The 22,117-nt window shown below is 39.0% G+C and overlaps 1 protein-coding gene across 1 annotated transcript in view; it reads left to right on the forward strand.

The window, feature by feature from the left end:
- Window positions 1–12,034: 12,034 nt before the first annotated feature.
- The window catches only part of DKK2 (dickkopf WNT signaling pathway inhibitor 2), a 126,420-nt gene continuing 116,337 nt past the window's right edge, over window positions 12,035–22,117 (forward strand). Inside the window, exon 1 of the mRNA XM_004009640.6 lies at window positions 12,035–12,991. Within this exon, the coding sequence (XP_004009689.2) occupies window positions 12,770–12,991 (222 nt within the window). The 5' untranslated portion in view covers window positions 12,035–12,769. The remainder of the gene's footprint in view (window positions 12,992–22,117) is intronic.

Consider the following 22,117-nt stretch of genomic DNA (forward strand, 5'->3'; position numbering starts at 1 on the left):
GTAAAGTACTTCTACAGTGACAATGCCAATTAGTGGAAATGAGACTAATTTATATTCATGGTGCCCTCTACTCTGTTTCTGTCCTCCATTTTAATTTTTGTGGTGGCTTATCGTTAATATTTTTTAAACTGTAAGCAAAGACAAGTAGATAGAATTACCGTTGTAGATACATATTTGTAACTATCCTTTCCTAGTTGAGTGATAGTGCACAATTTCCCATCTTGCCTTTTTCAGTTAATGATGCATCTTGGAGATCACTCTATTAAGTATATTAAACATTTTACTTACTCATTTTTAAAGACACATAGAAATTCATTATGGATTTGTGGATAGGTTCTGATGGCTCAGACAGTAAAGAATCTCCCTGGAGCTCAGGAGACCTGGGTTCAATCCCTGGGTCAGGAAGATTCCCTGGAGAAGGAAATGGCAACACACTCCAATATTCTTGCCTGGAGAATTCCATGGACAGAGGAGCCTGGTGGGCTACAGTCCATGGGAGTCACAGAATTGGACAGAACTGAGTGACTTTCACTTTTTTCTGAGTTTATTCAACCAGTGCTTTGCTTATAAACATTTACATTCTTTTCAAAGCCTGTTGTTACAGACAGGGCTATAGTAAACACTGTTCTGTTAGTATATGATCTTTCTTTTAGTATCTTTGGAATAGAGTCCTAAAAGTGGGATTACTCACTAAGTCACAGGTAAACGCATGTGTCGTTTTACTAGGTTGACAAAACCCTCCATGTGGGATACCATCACTTTGTATTCCCATCAACAAAGCTGCTTGTTTTCTAACAGGCTTGTATAGAGATATTGTCAAACATTAGGATTTTTTCAGTCTTATAGATAAGAAGTCATATATTGTGTAGTTTTAGTTTATATTTCTCTTATATGCAAGTGCTTTTCCACATTTTCAAAGCCAATTGCTTTCTTTCTCTAAATGCTGTTCATATCACTAGGCTATATTTAATTAGAGCTATTGGATTGTTCTATTTTTTAGAAGCTCTTTACGCATTAAAGGATAGTCATCATTTATCTCTGACAAAAGATCCAATTACTTTTCTTGTTTGTCATTAATATTTTATCTTTGTTTATAGTGATTTTTCACCATGAAAAATCATCTTTTTGATATCAAAATTTTCAATCTTTCCCTTGGTTACTTCTGGATTTTAAATTAGGTGACTGTTAAATTTCAAATTGTTATTATTGTTAAATATTACATTTAAAAACTGATTCTTCGGTGAATTCCATTTCCCTGGTTAAGGAGGAATTCAGTTTATGGAGGAACTAGTCCATGTTTTCTTTTTACCTCTTGGATTATTTGGGGTTTTTTTACACTTAGAATTTATCTATTAGGGTGTGAAGAATAGATTCATTTCACTTTTTTCCCCCCATATGATTATCTAGTTAAACTAATCATCTTTTAGCCCACTCATTTGGGATGGTACTTTTATTATATACTCAGTGTCCATATGCAGTTGGGTAAATTCCTGAGTTTTCTGTTGTTTTATGTTGGTCTCTAAGTCTTTTTATGTGCCAGTAACAAACCATTTTTATGTGTCAGTAACAAACGAATGCCTTTTTTAGAGGTTTTAATTTCTGGTGAGTTTATCTCCATCTTTCCAATCACTATTCTTCTTTTTTAGAGTTTTCCTGACCTTTTTTGTTTACACTCCTGAAAGATTTTTAATCCAGTGAATTTTAGAAACAACTTTGTCAGTTTTGGGGGAAAAGAAACATGATGTATTTTTTATTGAGATTACATTAAATTTGTTAATCAATTCAGGAATAACTGATATCTTTATAATGTTTGGTTTTCTGCTCCAGGAATAGTGTATTACTTTCCATTTGCTTAAGTCTACTTATTTTTTTTTTAATGTTTCAGGAGTATTGGAAAGATTAAAAGATTAAATATTTAAAAAAATACTTTGTACATTTTAGGTTATGTTTATACCTAAAAATTGTATTATTAGTTTTTGGCAATTGACATGAGATTCTTCACTTCCATGATAACATCTAAACACTTTTTTTCTTATATATGAAAACTAGAGATTTTTAAATATTAAATTTAAAAGCGGATTCCTTGGTGAATTCCATTTTTTTTAGTTTTCCAAATATATACTTACATTATCTTCAAATACTAGTTTCATTTTAACCTTTCAAATTCTTACAGCTATATTTGATTTCTGTTGCTCAGCTGATGGCTGCTACCAGTAACACAGTGCCCATAAGTTGTGGAGATTGTGATCATCCTTATCTCATTTCTGACTTTCTCATTTAAGCATCAAGCGATTCTATAAAGTAGATTCCAAATTTTGTAATGATTTCTCTGTCCCTATTAACTTGATCTTGTCTAAGTCCATCCCTATGTCTCTATCTCTTTACCTATACCTATATGTATACCGATACCTATACAGTTGGTCCTTGAACAATGTGAAAGGATTAGGAACACCAACCCTCTGTGAAGTAAAAACATCTGAGTATAGTATGTAGTCAGCACCCTGTATACACAGTTCCTTTATATTCAAGGATATAACCAGCCAAGCTTCTGTGGTACTGTGGGAGTCATTACTGGAAAAAAAAAAATCTACATAAAAGTTGACCTGGGCAGTTCAAACCTGTGTAGTTCAAGGGTCAACTGAATATAGTTCCATAAATCCCCATTTTATTGAGGTGATTTTTAACATGAATGGATTTGACTTAGTATTGCCAAATGCTTTTTCTGCAACTATGCTACTGCTGCTGCTAAATCACTTCAGTTGTGTCCGACTCTGTGCCACTCCCCCCCTGCACTTAGCTCTATTATACTGATGAAGCATATTAATGGATTTTCTAAGTACATTACATTTCTGAGTAAACCCCATTTAGTCATGGTGTATTGTTCGAAAGATTTTACTAGAATTTTGTTTACTACAACTTTATAGAAGACTTCTTCATGTTCATATACATAAGTGCGTGCGCTCACTCTCCTGTTATTTGTTATCATAGACAGACTTTATATAATACTACATCCCTCTCTGGAGACCATCCTGTAGTCTTAGCTCTACAGGTAAATTGTGTTTTCAGTACCTTGCTTCATTTCAGTGTCTCCCAAATCTTTGTGGTTGTCCAAATCTTATTTTCTGGCAAATTTCGAAGGAAGGGGTTATGTGATAATGTTCTCTGACTCTTTGGATTCACAAACCATTTCTCTGAAACTTTTGTCCATAAAGATCAGTTTTAGCTGTATTTAAAACCCTTGGTTCATATTTTCTTTCTTTGAATATCTTAAATATGTTACTTAATTGTCTCCTAGTATAAAACATGGTTGATTCAAGCGACACAACTTTTTTGCCTACTTGCCAAATTGTATTATTTATTTTTCAAGTTCAGTAGTTTAACTAGAATATGTTATGGGGTTGTTCATTCTAGGCTTTCTCCTGTGTAAAATTATCATATGTAATTTTAGATCTTTTTGCTTTTGTTCATGTTATTTTAGAACACTTTCTTATTTGGGGTTTGTTTTGTTCCATTGCTTGGTTTTCTTATTTGGGAAAACTATTTTAAGTATGTTGAATCAGCTTTTCCTATCTCTGCATTTATTTTTTTTGAACTCTTTTCTTTCCTTCTTTCTTAATATATCAACATTCTTCCTTTTTATCTGATATTTTTCCTAAAGATTTTCTTTAGGAGATTCATTCAGTCTTAATTTGTGAAATGATTTTGCTTATACATCTCTTTTTATATCTTTCTTTTCTTGAAACATGTTATTAAAGTTTTCTAATCCTGACATGTGTTGTTTCATAGTTACAAATTTTTCTTAATTTTCTTTATCATGTTTTGGAATATTAGGTTACTGTTTGAAATATTAGGTTACTGTTTTTATGTGTGTACTGGGCATTGTATTTTTTGTGTTTCTTTTCTTTTTTCTTTTTTTTCTTGCAGGTAGTGTTGCTATTCTAGTCTGTATTTTTTTTTTTTGCATATTAAGTTTATATAGGATTGGACCATAACCCTCTTTTGTTGCCCATTGTTAATTCAGATAAGCATTTCTTTATATTAGAGTTTTGGGATAAAATAACTTTTCTAGCTACATATCTCTAGCATTCTCTCTTCTCTCGTGTTTACGAAGTGATTTAAAAACTGGTCTCATATTTTTGAGATCTACTTTCTCCCTTTGTTCGTTTTTACCTAGACTTTTTCTTTTGTCTTGATTGCTCTTGCAAATTCTATTTCCAAAAGTTACTCTTCATTGAGGGGCATATAATACATTTTGATACCTAAAAGGCAAACTGATCAAAGATTTAAGAATGTCATTCTCTTGTTAATTAAAATATACAATACTGGTATCAAGAGCAAAGGTAACCCAATTTTAGAATATGGAAACAGTTATTGTGTTCTATGAGATGTTGTTTTATCTTCGTTACATACAAATCTGCACATACATTCTTGACAGCAATAATCAAATGGCATTTTATGGGTTTTAGACTAGATTGGGTGTGTTCAGGGTGGTATTGATGTAGATAAGTTTTATGGATCTCAGGGGAAACAACAACAGTAACAACTAAAAAAAATGAAGTTTGAGCTTATTCTAACTCAGATTTCTTAATAACTTAAAAACCAAGTGGTCAAAGTGCACATATATTACAAAATGATTTCATGAACAGTTTCAGTGAAATTAGATAGTCCCTCTGCTTCAACATATTTAACGCTGCCTTGAATTAATTAAAGGTACTGTGATTCCAAGTGACTATTAATTTACTGAGTAAACTGAAAAAGTTAAATTAAATAAATGGATAAATTAAGTTATTAACAGAACAATGTGCTGATTGCTAGATCACTCTATTTTTGATGGCTGCTTCCTTTTTCCTTGACCTATAATAACTTCATTTTTGTATCATTCACTCCTGTATTTTATTGTTTCCATCTTTCATTAACAAAGTGCTGTTTTTAAATGTAGAAATGATCTTATCTTCTTGGCAAATAGCTTGTATTTTCTGTTGTCTTTCTCAGGGCCCCTGTGGAATCTCGACGTTCACATTTAGACTCAGCTGCGTTCATATTTGGCCATAATTTACACAGAAGAAAGGTGAAGAAGTTAATATCATTAACACAGGTAAGAGGTAAAATGAATGTAGGAAAATTTTAAATAACACTTTCAATTAAACCTATATGCCACTGCTCCCACATTATGTTTAGGAACTCTGGTAGAGTTCCAGAAATGTTACCCTTTCCTCAAATGTCTTATATTCCTGGTGTCTATAAATCCATCTGTTTGGGGCTGAACTGCATGCCCCCTCCCCAAATTTATATGCTGCCACCCTAACCCCCAGTACCTCCATAACTCCTTTAATGCCTTTGGAGATAAGGCGTAATTACATAACTGCCTTTGGAGATAAACTTTTTCAAAAGGTAATTAAGTTGAAAAGCAGTCTTTAGGATAGACCCTAATTCAAATATGGCATGTATTCTTTTAAAAAGAGGAAATTTGGAGAAATGTCTATTTAGTTCTTTGGCCTATTTTTTGATTGGGTCGTTTATTTTTCTGGAGTTGAGCTGCATAAGTTGCTGGATGGCTAACAAACACATGAAAAGATGCTCAACATCACTCATTATTAGAGAAATGCAAATCAAAACCACAATGAGGTACCACTTCACACCAGTCAGAATGGCTGCGATCCAAAAATCTGCAAGCAATAAATGCTGGAGAGGGTGTGGAGAAAAGGGAACCCTCCTACACTGTTGGTGGGAATGCAAACTAGTACAGCCACTATGGAGAACAGTGTGGAGATTCCTTAAAAAATTGCAAATAGAACTACCTTATGACCCAGCAATCCCACTTCTGGGCATACACACCGAGGAAACCAGAATTGAAGGAGACACATGTACCCCAATGTTCATCGCAGCACTGTTTATAATAGCCAGGACATGGAAACAACCTAGATGTCCATCAGCAGATGAATGGATAAGAAAGCGGTGGTACATATACACAATGGAGTATTACTCAGCCGTTAAAAAGAATTCATTTGAATCAGTTCTGTTGAGATGGATGAAACTGGAGCCGATTATACAGAGTGAAGTAAGCCAGAAAGAAAAACACCAATACAGTATACTAACACATATATATGGAATTTAGGAAGATGGCAATGACGACCCTGTATGCAAGACAGGGAAAGAGACACAGATGTGTATAACGGACTTTTGGACTCAGAGGGAGAGGGAGAGGGTGGGATGATTTGGGAGAATGCCATTCTAACATGTATACTATCATGTGAATTGAATCGCCAGTCTATGTCTGACGCAGGATGCAGCATGCTTGGGGCTGGTGCATGGGGATGACCCAGAAAGATGTTATGGGGAGGGAGGTGGGAGGGGGGTTCATGTTTGGGAATGCATGTAAGAATTAAAGATTTTAAAATTTAAAAAAATAAATAAATAAAAAAATAAATGCAAAAAAAATAAAAAATAAAATAAAATAAAAAATAAATAAATAAAATTAAAAAAAAAGAGGAAATTTGGACAAAGATGGAAGGAAGGCACAGTGAGAAGAGGGCTGCTGCAAGCTAGGGGAAATGCCCCCAGAGGAAACCAAACCTGCTAACACCTTGATCTTATGCTTCCAGACTGTAGAACTGTAAGTAAAGACATTTCTGTTGTTTAAACAGTCCAGTCTGTAGTGTTTCACTGTTGCAGCCTGAGCAGATGAAGACACCATCTTTATAACAGAGAGTCTTTGTAATATCATTGTTTCCGAGAGGCTTTTACTCTATTGGTCGAAGCTGCGATATACATACTCATCCACTTGTATTGTTGGTGTTATTTTTGGCCCTTTATCAAAGGATTAATCTTGGCTCTTTTGGAGGAATCAGTGTTTAAGTCCTCCTTCAGTGATGCAAAGGTGTCTCCATTTTCTTCAGATGAATTCTCCTTTTCTTAGGTGCATTCCATGTTGTTGCCACGATTGCACCTCTGTAAGTACAACTGAGGGCCTGAGGTGCTGCAAGTTATTAACGTTGGACATGTCTTTAAAGACATGAACTGTGGGATACAAATAAGAGATAATACATGTAATACATGTAATGTACCTAACAAGCCTGGCCCATAGGAAGCATTTTGTATATTTTGGTTATTATTATATTTTGTTATTCCTGTATCTTCCAAGCCAGTTACCTGTAAAATCCCTTAAACTGATTGAAAGTTTAGTACCTTGATTTTTTTCATACCTCAAGCTGATTTTGAGTATTGGAGCCTATTTGCAGGGTATCAGAAGGTAAGATCTGTTACAGAATGATCATTTTGAAGATGAACAACACAGCAATTCCTGTTACTAAGCCTGGTTAGGCTTCAAACACAGATTTTAAATTGCCACTTAGAAACTTTTTCCCCTAGTTTTTTGCAAATAGTTTTCCTATTATTTTCAAGTCTGTGCCACAATTTATTTTATAGTTGAAGCTTTTCTGTTTTTATACTCATAGATTTAGATAACTGACCAAGAACAAACACATTTTACCATGACTCGGTTAGCTACTCTGCCCTTCCATTGTTTAGTATTCTTTACTTCAAATGATCATATCTGACTGGAAAAACTGCCAGATTTTCAATAGTTTCTTCCTTTGAGTAATGTTTGTTTTGGAAAACATCTGCAACAGTAACAGGATAGCAATCAGTCCATGTAGTTGGCAGGTTAAGGGCTCATACAGAACTTTGCCCAACTCATTGCTGCATCCATATCTATGCAGCTGATTAAAAACAACCAAGCAACTAACACAGCCCTCCTCCAAATAAAAACAGTAGCAAGACAGGCATTTACAAATCCATGTTGTTGGAGCCATTTCCCATGAGATCCTGTCAAAAATAAGAGCAGGTCTCACTTCCTTGTCAGACTTCTGCAGAACTCTGGAGATCCAAGGAACAGAGTTTGGAAACCACTGGCCTCTGTCAAGAATTAAGTAGAATTCCCTTTTGCCACCAAGTCTAGTACTCTTTCCAAAGATGAATCTTGAAACAGCCTGCCAGAGCTCAGCAGTAGAGGTGTAGAACCAGCAGAAATTGTGACAGGTTTGGTGTTAAACATTTGATGATATCTAATTTCAGTTCTATTTAAGGTCACTCGTATGCACAAGAATCAATAGAAGTTTCTCTACCTGAGTTTCTGACTATATTATTTGCATGCTTTTTACAGTTGGATTCAGTCTCTTGGGGAGGGACTACTTTAATAAATTTCTTTCATTTGGGTGGCAGATTAAGTATTGAGAAGACTGATGTGTTAGGATCAAAAAACAAGACATTGGCTAAGAAATCATGTTTCTGATTGATTTACTCCAAAATAAACTTGAACCATTTCACCTGTGGTTGTTTATATCAAGTACAGCTAGTGCCTGAAATGTGAGTGACATGGTCTTTTCTAATGAGCTGGTTCTGTTGTTTAGGAGATCAAGTCAGAAGAGAGTGAACAGCTGAACTATTGCAAGGATAGTGTGTACAGGAGATGCAATTTTTCATATCTGGTAATGTGTACAGTACTAGTGCTAACAACTATTTATTATGCATTATTTAAAATGTAATTGGTGCTGACACATGGTACTGTTTTTCCTTAGGCAAAGTGAGAAACATAAAATTGTCATTGGTAAGATCCAGAGTCTTGCTAGAATAGAGGACCAGTTAGGCTGATTCACTGATTTATTATGGAGAGAGGAAACCTACAATAATATAAATTCCAAATCCTTTAACACCAGCAGGATGAAGATGTTTCATGTCTATCTCATGTGAACAAAATGATTGTGGACCTATGGTTCCTACTGAAAATTAGTGTCCCTTTCCAAGTTTACTGTAGTACCCTACTTCTATTCTTATTTAGTGTCATTTATCTGCATTTAATCACAAATATAGGGATACTGTCTCCCTGTATGCTATTAAAATGCAATTCAGGAGAAAAGACATGACTCTGGAGGGACACTCCTAATACTTTTATTTCCATAGTCATGTGAAAATTCAGTCTAGCTTGGAAGATCCAAATACCCTCTTAGAGACTGAGGCTGGCAGAATTCAGTGGCAGATGAGAACAGAGGAGGGTCATGGCAGCAACTCCTGAGATGGGTGGAGGCAGATTTCAGTAAGTCAAGGCCTTCACAGTGGAATGTGAGCCCCTCTAATGCCAAGGCCCTTACTTGCTCACTTTTATATACTCCAGGCCCTACGTTTAATAAATTTACAGTGAATAAATGAGCAGCTGATAAATAGATTATTGTTGGAAGTAGTTGCTAATGTAGGGAGAGGTAATAGGATGAAAAACAAGAATCAGGCAATGAGGTGCACACTGAGCTCACATTGGTCCTAAGTATTCAGAAGGAAATCAAGACCTGGTAGGAACTACTGAGTCAGTTGTGATTTTTCTGTGGAACCAAAGTGACCCTACGCTGAGGAGCAAAAAGAGGGAGATTATGGCCAAAGGAGAAAGAGGCACTTTCACAGAGGCACTTTCCTCTGGTCAAGAGGACACTATACTTCTGTATAGTGTTGCTTTTATACATTTGCTTCCTAATGATGTTATTGCAAAAGGTATAAAAGTCTGTTTTTGTAGAATATGAAATTTGTGTCTTCATACTTACAAAAACACATAAGAAAACACGTGTGGGATCATGACAGTAATCCAAAGGATGATGTTTATTTGCAGTTAGTTGATTGTGTGTATGCGTATCTACTTGTCTGCATGTGGGTTTTGTGTGTCTGTTTCTGTCTTCTATACAGTGTTACAGAGAGCGTCTGGATCATAAATGAAGTGAGTTTTCTACCTCCTTTTTAGCCTCAGGTGTAGTTGTGTGTGTTTTAGCAGTTGATTTTGTTTTATATAAAAGGGACAGTGTTTGTGAAAGTGACTTTCATGTGAACTTTGATTTTTAACTGTATTTGCAAAGTTTGCTTTTGGAATTTGTAGGATCCTGTGTAAACCTCTGAGATAATCTCTTTATCCTGATATCCAGAGCCTAGGGGTTTCTCAAGAGTACGTACGCTGAGCTTTACACTTATTTCTTTGTAGAACATGCCAGGAGTTAGGTTCTGACTATGTAGCATCTTACTTTGATTGGTGGTAAAGAAAGAGGGAATCATCAGAAACAGGCAAAGTATCTTCAGATTTTCTTTTGACTCATTTGAGGTGGTTCTTCAGCAGATTGTATCCACACTCTTCAAGTGGAGGTTAAGCAATTTATTGCTTACATATTTAACTCTCTTTTCCTCTTGCTTTAAAATACTCTTGAAAAATATACAAACCTTTAGGCTCCTAACTTAATTTTCTCTATTTCTCTGATTGGCAAATCCCCATGAAGACAAAAGATACCCCCTTGTGTAAAGTCTATGCGTTGAATCCCAAGTACTGATCTACAGAGTGTAAGTCAGTTTTCTTGCCCTCCAGTAGTGCCTGGAATGTTTCACTTGTCGTTACAAACCCATTTCTTGGCACATTTTTAAAAAGTGAAAAAAAATTTTTTTTGAAGGTAAATCTCTTATATTCTGAGGAAGCACATGGCAATCTGAAGAAAACATACCTGAGGGCTCCTCAAATTTTAATCTTTTGCTTGTGTATTCAAAAAGAAAAAAAAAAATCGTTCTGAAAATGAATTCCACACACAGATTCACACATCAGGGCAGAGAAACATGCAAGGCTGGTGCAGCCTGGGGGACCCAGCTGTAAATTTACACTTTAGACCTCAGCCCTTTTGCGGGAAAAGAAAGGAATGGCTAGCGTTCTCAGTACCTCCTTGACTGTGTGCCCCTGTCCGTGCCCTTGTGTGCCAGGATCCGGTGTGAAAGCTGAGGAACTCAGGTCTGAAAATTCGACAACGTGTTCCCAAAGAACAGCTTCCTGAGTGGTGGTGCCGCACAGCCTCGGCTTCTCTGTGCACAGATGGTAGCACACCAGAGAAGGAGAAATGCAACAATTTCCTGAGCCCTCTGGTTGTTTTGGAAGCCTGGGCGCTCTATTGCCTCTGATCGTCTCCAAACCAGGAGATTGCCTGGGACAGTTCTCATCTCTAGCTTACTTCCTCGCCTCGCCAGCTGCCACTGGCGCCCCCAAGCGCCGCGCTCCAGCCCTTCTCTGAACCTCTTTCCCGCCGAAGCAAAGACCAGGCGAGCCTCCGGGTCTCCCAGGAAAGGCACTGAATATGATTGCCAGAGGCGAAGAGGCAGAAAGCAGAACCTCAGAGACTCCCTAGCCCGCAGTTCATTCCTGTCTTGGATTTCCTCTTTGCAAAGGAGGAGTTGCCTAGGATGGTAAAGATGCCCGGTAGAAGTGTGAGGTTCAGAGCTCAGGTCCCCTGCCCCCATGCCTGCCGCTCCTCAGAGACAGACAAACAGCTCCTTGTGTGGTGGGGAGGGGGTCTGTAGGGTGAAGAAGGAGGAGACGAGAAAGTGCCAAACGCCTCTTGGTAGCATGGTGGGACTTTCTTTCCCCTTCTCTGATGCTCTTCTTCCCAAAGCCCCATCTGGATCGGTTATACACTCCCTAGCGCACCAATACAGCGCCAGCCTCACACATCCTCTGGGAGGCACAGGCTAAAACCCAACTGTACACAGACCATTAACGCCCAGATGCTCATTTTCCTTAACCTTCTATCGGGCTTTGCTAGGGCTCCTCTCGGAGTCAGGGACTGGAGGTGGGTTGGGGAACCCATGGAAGGGTGCTGGCAGTCCTGAACCGCGGTGGCGGTTCGCCCCTGCTCACTTCCACATTTGCCCTCCGTTTGTTGGCAAAGGCTCTTCCACCCTCTGGAGTGGTTGGTTGTCAGGAATTAGGAGTCCGCCTGTTACTCTAGGGGTGAATCCCATCTTCTCAGTTGCTGTTCGGTGGAAGGGTAGGGGGAGGGGGCGAGGAGAAGCAGAAGGGGAAGCCTCAGAAGGAAAAGCCTCAGGAAAAAGAAAAGGGGGGCGGGCGGGGACGTGGGGGTGATAGAAACGGTTTTACTCTTTGTCACTCTTGAATTGGGGGCGGAGGGAACCCCCCCCCCAACCACCCCGCTGTGAGAAGCTATAAAAAGCAAAGGGGGCGGCGATGAGAGAGCAGATGCAGCGAGGGAGCCGCGAGACCGCGCGGAGCACAGGGAGCGCAGGGCAGCTCCGGGGGCGACGCAGCATCCCCGGCAGCGTTTGGCTGCGGGCTGGTTGAACACCGCTTCGGGCGACTTTGCATGCGCGTGGGAAACCTTAGCTGGCTTCTGATCTCCAGGGTCCGGTCTGGGGGCGGTTCCTGATCTCCCATATTAGTGCCCGCTAACTTTGAAAAGGAGGACTTGAGTCCCACAGAGGTTGAGACGTAAGAGGTAGAGAAGGACGAGAGGAGAGAAAACGCAACTGAGGCCGAAAGAGAACGAACTCATGTGGACCTCCTGAGCAGTTAAGAGGAGGACTGGACCTCTGAGAGCCGAGGCAGGACCTCGGAGGAGGTGTGGGCAAGGAGCAACGGAAGCGGTGCGGTCCGTGGGGCTGGGTCTGCCTGCACCTCGGGTCACGCCTCCTTGGCGAGAAGGCGCCTCGCCTTTGATTGCTTCCAGTTACTGCAGAACTTCCTGCCCTGGCGGAGAAGCGGGTCTTGCTTGGGTCGTGCTTCCTCCGGGTCTGAGGCTTGAGACTGAGTTCACACGGTGCTGGGCCCCCAAAGCCAAGTGGGGTTGGGGGAACAGAGTCTGCGAGTCCCGGCGCCCCGAGTGCAGGGCCCCGTGTTGGGGTCCTCCTTCCCATTTGTATCCGTATCCTTGCGGGCTTTGCGCCTCCCCGGGGGACCCCTCGCCGGGAGATGGCCGCACTGATGCGGGGCAAGGACTCCTCCCGCTGCCTGCTCCTACTGGCCGCGGTGCTGATGGTGGAGAGCTCACAGTTCGGCAGCTCGCGGGCCAAACTCAACTCCATCAAGTCCTCTCTGGGCGGGGAGACGCCTGCCCAGGCCGCCAATCGATCTGCGGGCACTTACCAAGGACTGGCTTTCGGCGGCAGTAAGAAGGGCAAAAACCTGGGGCAGGTAGGAAAATACCCCCAATACACTCTTCAACCAGAAGAGGTAGGGACCCGGGCTCTTGGGCACTTCATTTGACTTAGCCCACAAGGAGTGCGCCCCCAGGTGTGGCGCGCAGGATAGCTGGGGAGGGGTTCCCAGATGCACGATTGCGCTGGCGGAGATGGCTGTGTGGGTGTGGGTGCTGGAGGATGTGGAGCGGGCGGGATGGATAGGGGATAGGGTACTTTCTCATCTCTGTTTTGGGATATGGGCATGTATGGAGCGCTAGTGAGTACCGATGGGGAAAATGGCCAGAACGGTCCTTCTCCGCATTTAACACAGCGGATGTCGAGGATGCTGTTACTAGCTAACACAGAGCAACTATTGGGTGTCAGGTATTGTTCTATGAGGTTTCCATATATTTAATCTTCACCACCCTATGAGCTTGGCGCTGTTACCATGCCTTCCCTGCAAATGAAGAAACTTAGGCAAGGAGTAGAAGCTATTTGCCCAAAGCATACACTTCGTGTAGGTGGCAGAGCGGATTCCAATTCGGACAGTCTGAGTCGTTTCTGGGCTCTTATCCCATGCACTTTACAATCCGAAGGGAAAATTGACCGTTTTTCAGGTTCTCCTTCCTTCTCAGTTCCGGGAAGTAAGGTCACATACAGAAAACCTCAGCACATGTGCACTTCTCACGTCTGGATATAAATCATCCCAGAGGAAACAAAATGATGAGCTGACAGAGGTAGTATCAGGTGCGGAGGACCAGGGTACCTGGGACATGGCCAGGAGAACTCCCGAGGTATGTTTTCCAGTGAAAACTTGCCCGAGCACCTTTGTCTGTCACCCAGGCAGACAGGGAGATTGACAGTCATGCCAGTAGTCACACAAACAGGCACACACAGAGAGAGACAAGAGCTCGCATGCTCCACGCGGCGCCCACTGTGGCCAGCATACAGCGGCCAGGAAAGGGGGCCCTGTGGGCACTGGGAACCACTACAGCTCCCCCTTCCGCTCCTTTTGTGGGAAGCCAAGACTGAGAGCCAGTTTGCCCAGCAGCACCGGCATCTCACACAGCCCAACTGTCAATTCATAAAGGCAGCTCATTGCCCCACAGATCGTGGGTTTCCTTGTTTTACGAGAGGAGCCTGCTGCAGCTGCTGTGCGCGCTCTCAGCAGCGTCTTCCACTGCCCATGCCCGCGGCGCAGGCATCAGGGTGAAGATTGACAGCCAAGCCCGGTGCTGGAGGGACCGCAGGGAAGAGTCTGCTCCACTTGGCCCCCTACTGCCCTCTCACGGGAGAGTTCTGCTAGTTCTGCAGTTCCAGAATGCTTCCTGGGTTCTGAAGTGTCAAACATTTCAGCTCTCCTCTGAAAGGATAACAAAGTCTGCAAACACAGGATTCTTTTTAATGACTCAGGGGAAATAAACTATACATCTGCATACACACTACAGGCATACATGTCCGGTGCATATTCTCACACATGTGCACACACCTCCATCCACACTTACAAGACCACTCTCGTTGCCTTTTTCTCCTCGTTAGGAAATGCTCTGCCGTTTTCAATAGGAACTGACAACATTCTCTTAGAAACCCATCACACAATGGGTCAAAGCTTACAGAGAAAGGGTGCACTCAGTCCAAATCATCTGACTTTTCCCCCTAATGTTACTGACTTCAAATTCCACCTTATCAGTTGTTGAAAAGAGCCGTGTTGAGTTCAGCCAAGAACAGAGGGATGGACCCAGTAATCTTTGAGGTTCCTTTTGATTCTAACCTATGTACATTCTATGAATTTCTGTAAAGAAGTTTAAAAGTTTCTGTTTCTGACACCGTGGGCCCTAACACCTAATGTTGCTCAAATTATCAGTTGTCAGTACTGCCACTAGCCATAGAGTTATATGGGCTAGACTGTGGGATCCATCTAAAAACCTGGCTTATCACTTATGTGTTGATATTACATCCATATACAAATATGTTTGCTTATTTTTCTCTCTCTGCAAATTTCTGCTCCTTAAAAAGTATGTGAGTTATGTTGCATGTCTTCAAATTGAAGATTTCTTTTATACATCAGTTGAAGTTCCTTCTTTTTTTAGTTGAATATCTTGTATGCTCTCCATATCTTAGTGGTTCAATGGAATATATTTCATTATATTCACTTAATTGTAATACAGGATCCTTAAAAATTGACATCATATTTGTGAGAAAATTGTAACATATTAGAGACAGTGGGAACATGGAATGAAACATTGAGTTGAATCATAGGAAGATAGCTGGAAAATAAAATTATTATCTTTTATATATTCTGGCTTTGCACTTGTTTATCGGGTGGTCTAAAATGTGTACTGCTGTGAAGGAACAAATAGAAAAAAAAATCTTTTTCTTGTAGAGGTAGAGGAATTCTTTGTATACTTATGGATCTCTTTATCTTCTTTCTTCCACTTCTTATGTGGTTACCAAAAATTTTAGCACTCTTATTTTCAACAATGGAATGGAAATTAGAAAGACTGTTCCAAACGGAAGATGCCACATCCTTTTATGGAGAAAAACTACAAATAAAAATCAGTTGAGCTGAATTTTTATCCATCACAAAATAATTGATTGAGGAAATTTGTAAGTAAAATGCCAACTGTTAAAACTAATTATATCGTGTCATCTTGAGGCCTAATAAGTCTGTCTCCCATCCCCAATCTTTGATTGATGATGGCCTGTCAATCAGTCACTGTCTTGGTCACTCAGTCATTTCTGACTCTTTGCGACCCTGTGGACTGTAGCCCGCCAGGTTCCTCCGTCCGTGGGATTTTCCAGGCAAGAATACTGGTGTGGGTTGCCATGCTCTCCTCCAAGGGGTCTTCCCAACCTAGGGATTGAATCCAGGTCTCCTTCATTGCAGGTGGATTCTTTACTGTCTGAGCCGCCAGGGAAGCCCTGAACAGTAATACAGATACAGGGACCAGAGACTGTAAGATATAACCTCAAGGATGAATGTCAGAAACTTAGTCTTTAGTCTTTTCCTTAAGTGAAAGTTGAATGATTGTCTACTTTTCCTGATTTATTTTCATAATGGAGAATAAAAATAAAAATGTTATTGCTATTGCAGAAGAAATTATTGAAAAAATTCAATAATTCATTAATCTACCAATGTGAAAATGAGACTAAATGGGCTCCAAGGTTTTCTTGATCCTCCGTAGTCTGATCTCATATGAAGAAAATATTCTTATTTATAGGAATTCTACTTGTCTTGTCAGCAAGGTGGATTATTTGTAAATCACTTCTGGAAAAGTTGTCTTTGAATTTCAGGAAAGATTTAGAGGGCACCCAGAGAAAATGCACTGTTCTCCAAGGGTGTTAAAATTCTCATCCTTAGGTTTGTTTTCGAAGACAATAGTTATGAGTTTTGATTCAAACTGCCATAGAAAGTTGAAATGTCTTAGTCTTCATTCAGGTGGTGGAAACAGAAGTAGCAAAAATTATTTTGGTGAATTATTCACATTGTTTTAATTTGACTTTCCACTTGCATCTATTATTACTGATGAGTTTTAAAAGGTAGTATGCGTTTGTATATGTTTATTGGATAAATTAGATCATAGGACTATAACTAGCATGTATATGAATAATGTATACATCTCAATTTATGAAGAGACTTGCAAACTTTCTAAATCAAAAGCATTATTAGACAAAATTTTCAATATCATGTGAACAAATATATTCTGATTAAGTACACTTTTGCTCAACATCACCTCAGTTGTATGAGGTACCGATTTTTAAAGGCCACTTTAAACGCAGATTTTTTTTTCAAAAAGCAATTTATAAAATCAGTTTACGCTTGAAATGAACAGTGATTTTTTATATGTGAATGAAAAATCTTTTGAATGTGTTTGTAATTGCTTCTTTTAGCCTTTATTCCTTGTTTTGTCTTTTTGAGACCAGCAGATTTAATTTGAACACAACGCTGTATGAATTTGAAGTATTTGTAAAACTTATGATGAGAACTGTGAAAAATAATTATATTTTAAAGGTAGAAAAGCTTCTTGGTATATGTCCCTAAAAAGAAGGTGAAATTGGTTTCATGTAAATTCAGATTCCATTATTTTCTAATATAATTTGGACATTTGAGGGACAGTGGTTTGATGAAATTATGTTGTAAGAAAAGAACGCTTGAAATACACTGAAATGGAAGTTTGAGGAAGTTGGTAAGAGAACACTAATATTTTTTTTTAATTTCCTTTAATAAAAATGCCATATCTTTTTGCATCACTCATGAAAATGCTCATTGAAAAAAACTATATATCCTATTTTCTGTAGGTGATCGCTTAACTTTCTAAAATTAGCCATGACCTGTTTTTTGAAAACCCCAGCCCAACTTTCCCCTCTTAGAGGTTAAATATTTGCTATCTCCTCTGTACTTCAGTTGACACTAAACATAATCAGGAAAACAAGTCATCTCTAAAATTCTTTCAAAACAAAAAAAATATTTGAAATAATCTACACTACACTATTTCTTTTTCTTTCTCTATCGATAGTAGAAAGTTGATGGTTGATACAAGTGATGGTTACCTAGTGAATAGCAAGAAAAGCATTTTAATGATAATCTAAGTGGGGACATCCATCATTTTATTTCTGTGTTAGAGAAGAGAAAGCAAAGGACAAGGTTACTTAAACTCACTCCAGCTGTGACTCTGACCTTACCATAGTCTTCTTGAGTACTCCTCTCCGATACAAACTCCTTCCCAGGATGTTTCAAATCGTATAATTTTTAAAGTAGAGAGAGCAGTGTAATAGAAGGGTACCTAGGAGACTATCATGCGCTCTTCTTTTCCCTGCACAGTTGCATGAAGTGTACAGTACAATGACCTGCTAAATTACAGAGGCCTTTATCATGGTCAGCATATTTAGGATTTTAGACTCAGGCTCTTCTGGCTGTTCATTCTTTGGTATTGATGTAGCACTGAAAAGAGTTACAGTCTTATTTCTGTGATTTCCTGATGGCCCTTTTAAGTCATTTTGCTTCATTATACCTCTAGTCACTTGTATTCATCTATAAAAAGGTGATAAAGCTACTCCTAGTTAATTATTGAATTATTGAAAAGATTTATGCAATATTTATATTCCTCTTACAGTCATTGTTTAAAAATCTGAAGCAACCTCCCCAAAAAACAAAATTAATAATAATAGATAGGTTTTTGTGTCATGTAGCATTGCTTTAAGATTACATAGAAATATGTTAATATGGAACATAAAACAAAAATTTAGTATTACTGTTTAAGGAAAGCAGAAGTTAATTTTTTTTCTTCCTCTGTCCCCACTTTACTTTCCAGGAATTAGAGAACGATACATTTTTCTCTAATAGCTGTTTTTTTGTTTGTTTGTTTTTTTTTTAAATTTTTCAGAATAAATTCTCCCACACACAGAGGTCAACTGATATTAAAATATGGGTAATTTTTTTTTTTTGATAGGAACATCTGTCCACAGGAGGAAAGTCAACATCCAAATATTTTAAATAGTGGCTTCCCAATGAGTCTCTCACGTTAACAATTTTGGGTCACTGCTCACTTCTTTGGGTTCAAAACAAGAAAGGAAAACCATGAGTAACACTAACGTCTAATCAGAGTCCTTAGGGACAGTTCATCCTGTAAATCCTTGTCTTTGTAATGGTAAATTAAATCAGAAACCACTAAGGCAGAAGAGATTTCAATATCAGATGTAAACTGCCGTATTTTAACTCAGTTTATGCTGCACTAAAAACAGAATTAGTATTTTAATTTTTATCCACAACCAGTGAACCTGATTAGGATAATACATTTGTGGGATTTTAATAGTAGCTTAGATTTATCTATGTGCTTCAATGTAGGAATAAAATCAGCAAAACAGAAAAGTAGTAAATATTTTAATAAGTTACTTATCTTTTCTACAGTCAGATGAAAGGGACAGATGTGCATCAGATATCTTTTGAAATATATTACAGGGTCTAATTTAATTGGTTGATTCTACTTAAGTATAATTTTGGCACATACAATAGGTTAAATTTAAATATTTCATTATCATACATTTTAACTATCCCACCCTGTCTAAAGCAAGAAAATAAATCAAAGCAGGGAATGAATATGAACATTAATTAGAAAAATAAAGCATTACAATTAGGGAGAGAGACTTTTTGAAGTGTTAGATTTATCCAAATATCTCCTAAAAATTTTATTCTCTCTGTTATGCTTTACCATGTAGAATAATAATGTTCTTCCCAGGACTGGAAGACAAGAGTGGCTTTCAGATATCATTTTCTTAAATTGGCTTGCAAGTAGGTATAGGACACATAAAATTATAGTAAGAGGTTCCATTTGTTACTTATTTACTCTGCCAGGCATTGCTTCAAATACTTCATTTGAATTAATTTTTTCATTCTCTCAGTAGCCCTTTGAAGTGATTAAGTCCTAATATCACCCTTATTTTTATAACTGATAAAGCAATAATTCTCCTGGGACACAGAGAGGTTTTGCAATTTGTACAAGTCACACAGCAGTAGGTGCAGAAAGCCACAACATGAACCTAAGTGATGTAGTGTTAGAGCCTGAATATTTACCTACCAGGCTGCACTGCCACAGAATCCAGCCAAATGAAACATGGTACACTATCTGTACAGTATGGAGTTAAGAGGAAACATGGGCCTTTATTTTATTCTTCCCTATTCTATTTCCAACTCACACAGGTATGACTCTAGGTTCATTAAAAATCATAGCAAAACCCAAACCCTCTGCTGATGCCAACTGCTACTCTGAGTAGCCAGAGTATGAGAATAGTTTATGGACTTAAAAGCAGGCACAGAATAGTACATGAGTGTCATCTCTGCCTTTACTTGCCTCCCTGCCAGAGAAAATTCACTATCAACAAGGCACACGCATGTGCGCGCACACAGACCCCCCCCCACACACACACCCTCTTTCTTTCTCCTACTCTGCTTCATTAAATTATTGCATTGCCACAAGTAGAAAGGAACGCTACTGCATAAATCCTATTTTGCTCTTGGTAACCACCACATAGCACCCATCCCCCTGCCTCTGAGTGACACCATGTGCCCACTGACATCAGCAAAGTGGGGGCCTTCCCAGCGGCCTCTCTGCAGTGACTTTCCGTTGGTCTGGCTGGCATCCATCACACTCTGATCAGAGAGGGAGAAGCCATTTCGAACCTGCTATTGGCTTTGTTTTTCCTTTACTTTTGACCTCCTCCTAACTGCCTTTCAGATAATCGGTTGATTTGTAGCAGCACTAGAGTTTCATAACAATTCCTAGGAGAGTTTTTCTCAATTGCATCTGGCTAGCTTAATGGCTTTGGAAAAGCCACTTAATCTCTGGTCCTTTTTAAAAAATCTGTAAAATAGGATAATAATAACAATAGCAGCCATAATAATAATAACAGTCAACTTACTGGGCAACAGGGAGGAAGAGGAAAGTGCACTCAGTCATTTAACTGATGTTATTATTTCTGTTACCATTACAGAAATATGGAAGGTCAAGTGCTCCTGTGAAAAATAGAAAGTGGTTACTTAATTTTCCCCACCAAGATGGGCAGGAGTGACTAAATGAATGCGTATGATATACATGAAGGAAACAAATGAACTCAATTACACCAATGCCAAGAATTGTAAATCAGGAGAAAACAAGGCCAAAAAACATACATGTACACATATACATATGCCGTCATGTTTCCTGTACTGCATGTCAGCATTAAAAGTGATAATAGGTCAGTGTTGTGAAAGAAAGCAAAATAGTGCATAATTGAATAATTTGTGAGATTACACAGAAGCAAGAGTGTACCAGACATTAAAAATACAACCATGTTAGGAGGGGGTCCTAACAATGATGGAAATATTAGTTATTTAAACATAGGAACCAAACCCAGTTGAATAACATGTTAGAGTCAGCTGCCAACAGCATTAATTTGATATTCTCCAAAGTAAGACAGGCTGTGTAGAGGCAAACTTCTTGACACTTTATGCAGAGTGCTTGGACCCTGAAGAGCTTGCTAAGAATTTGGAAGACTTAAAACCCTCTTTGAGTGTCAGCCTGTTATATACAAAGCAGACTCAGAGATTTAGAGCTCATTATTCCCATTTCATCCCCTTGTTTGTTTTGAGTTCTTTTTTTCAAGATTCAGGTAACCTGGAAATATTTTGATAATGTTAAATTGAGAGTGAAAGACAACTCCCTGGAGTATGTAATATACTTCTTTCAATGTACTAGATATAAACTGCCAGTAAGAGTTTCTATCTGGTAATGAACTAAAAAACTTCATTCCGATGGGGAAACTGTCATTCAAAATCAACTGAGATGACAGCTCACAATCAAATAACAGTGCTCACTTCTCATTCTCATTTCATCTCAGCCTTTTGAAATTTGGCTCAACGAGCACTGTGTTAATTTGTCACTTGAAATCCAAAGTCTGTTTTCTAGTAACCATCCTGTATACTCTGTAGCCTGTTATATCTCTCTTACACCTGATATATTCCCCTACTTCTGTAATATTACACATTTCTCTCTTCCTCTCTGGTTCGTTCCTCTTTCTAGTTTTCGCTGATTCCTCCACGACGTTGTGCCTATAAATGTGGGCATTCCTTCACCTTCTCTCCCCAGTCCTCTTTTCTTTCTGTTCCATGTTCTTTTCTTTCCTTGTGTGCTGGTGTGCTGTGCTTAGTCGCTCAGTTGTGTCTGACTCTTCGAGACCCTTTGGACTGCAGCCTGCCAAGCTCCTCTGTCCATGGGATTTTTTCAGGCAAGAATACTGGAGCGGATTGCCATTTCCTTCTCCAGGGAATCTTCCACTCAGGGATTGAACCCGGGTCTCTTATGTCTCCTGCATTGCAGGCAGATTCTATACTATCTGAGCCATTAGGGAAACCCATTATTTCCTTATTTGAAATCGTTTGTCACTTATGGAGGTATGCTTGTTTAAATTACGAAGCCTCCTTGCCTACTCAACTGGTTCTGGAAGTCCTTCCAGAAACAAACAAATCTCCATATCAAAATTTAACCTTTTATGGGTAACATCAAATTGTCAGGAATAAGGCAACCAGGTCTTTTTGATTTCTAACTGTTATAAAACAGTCTGCTAGAAAGTCCGGGGTCAGACTAATGCAGGTCCCAAGAATCAA

Source organism: Ovis aries, chromosome 6 (assembly GCF_016772045.2).
Source record: "Ovis aries strain OAR_USU_Benz2616 breed Rambouillet chromosome 6, ARS-UI_Ramb_v3.0, whole genome shotgun sequence".
Classification (NCBI taxonomy): domain Eukaryota; kingdom Metazoa; phylum Chordata; class Mammalia; order Artiodactyla; family Bovidae; genus Ovis; species Ovis aries.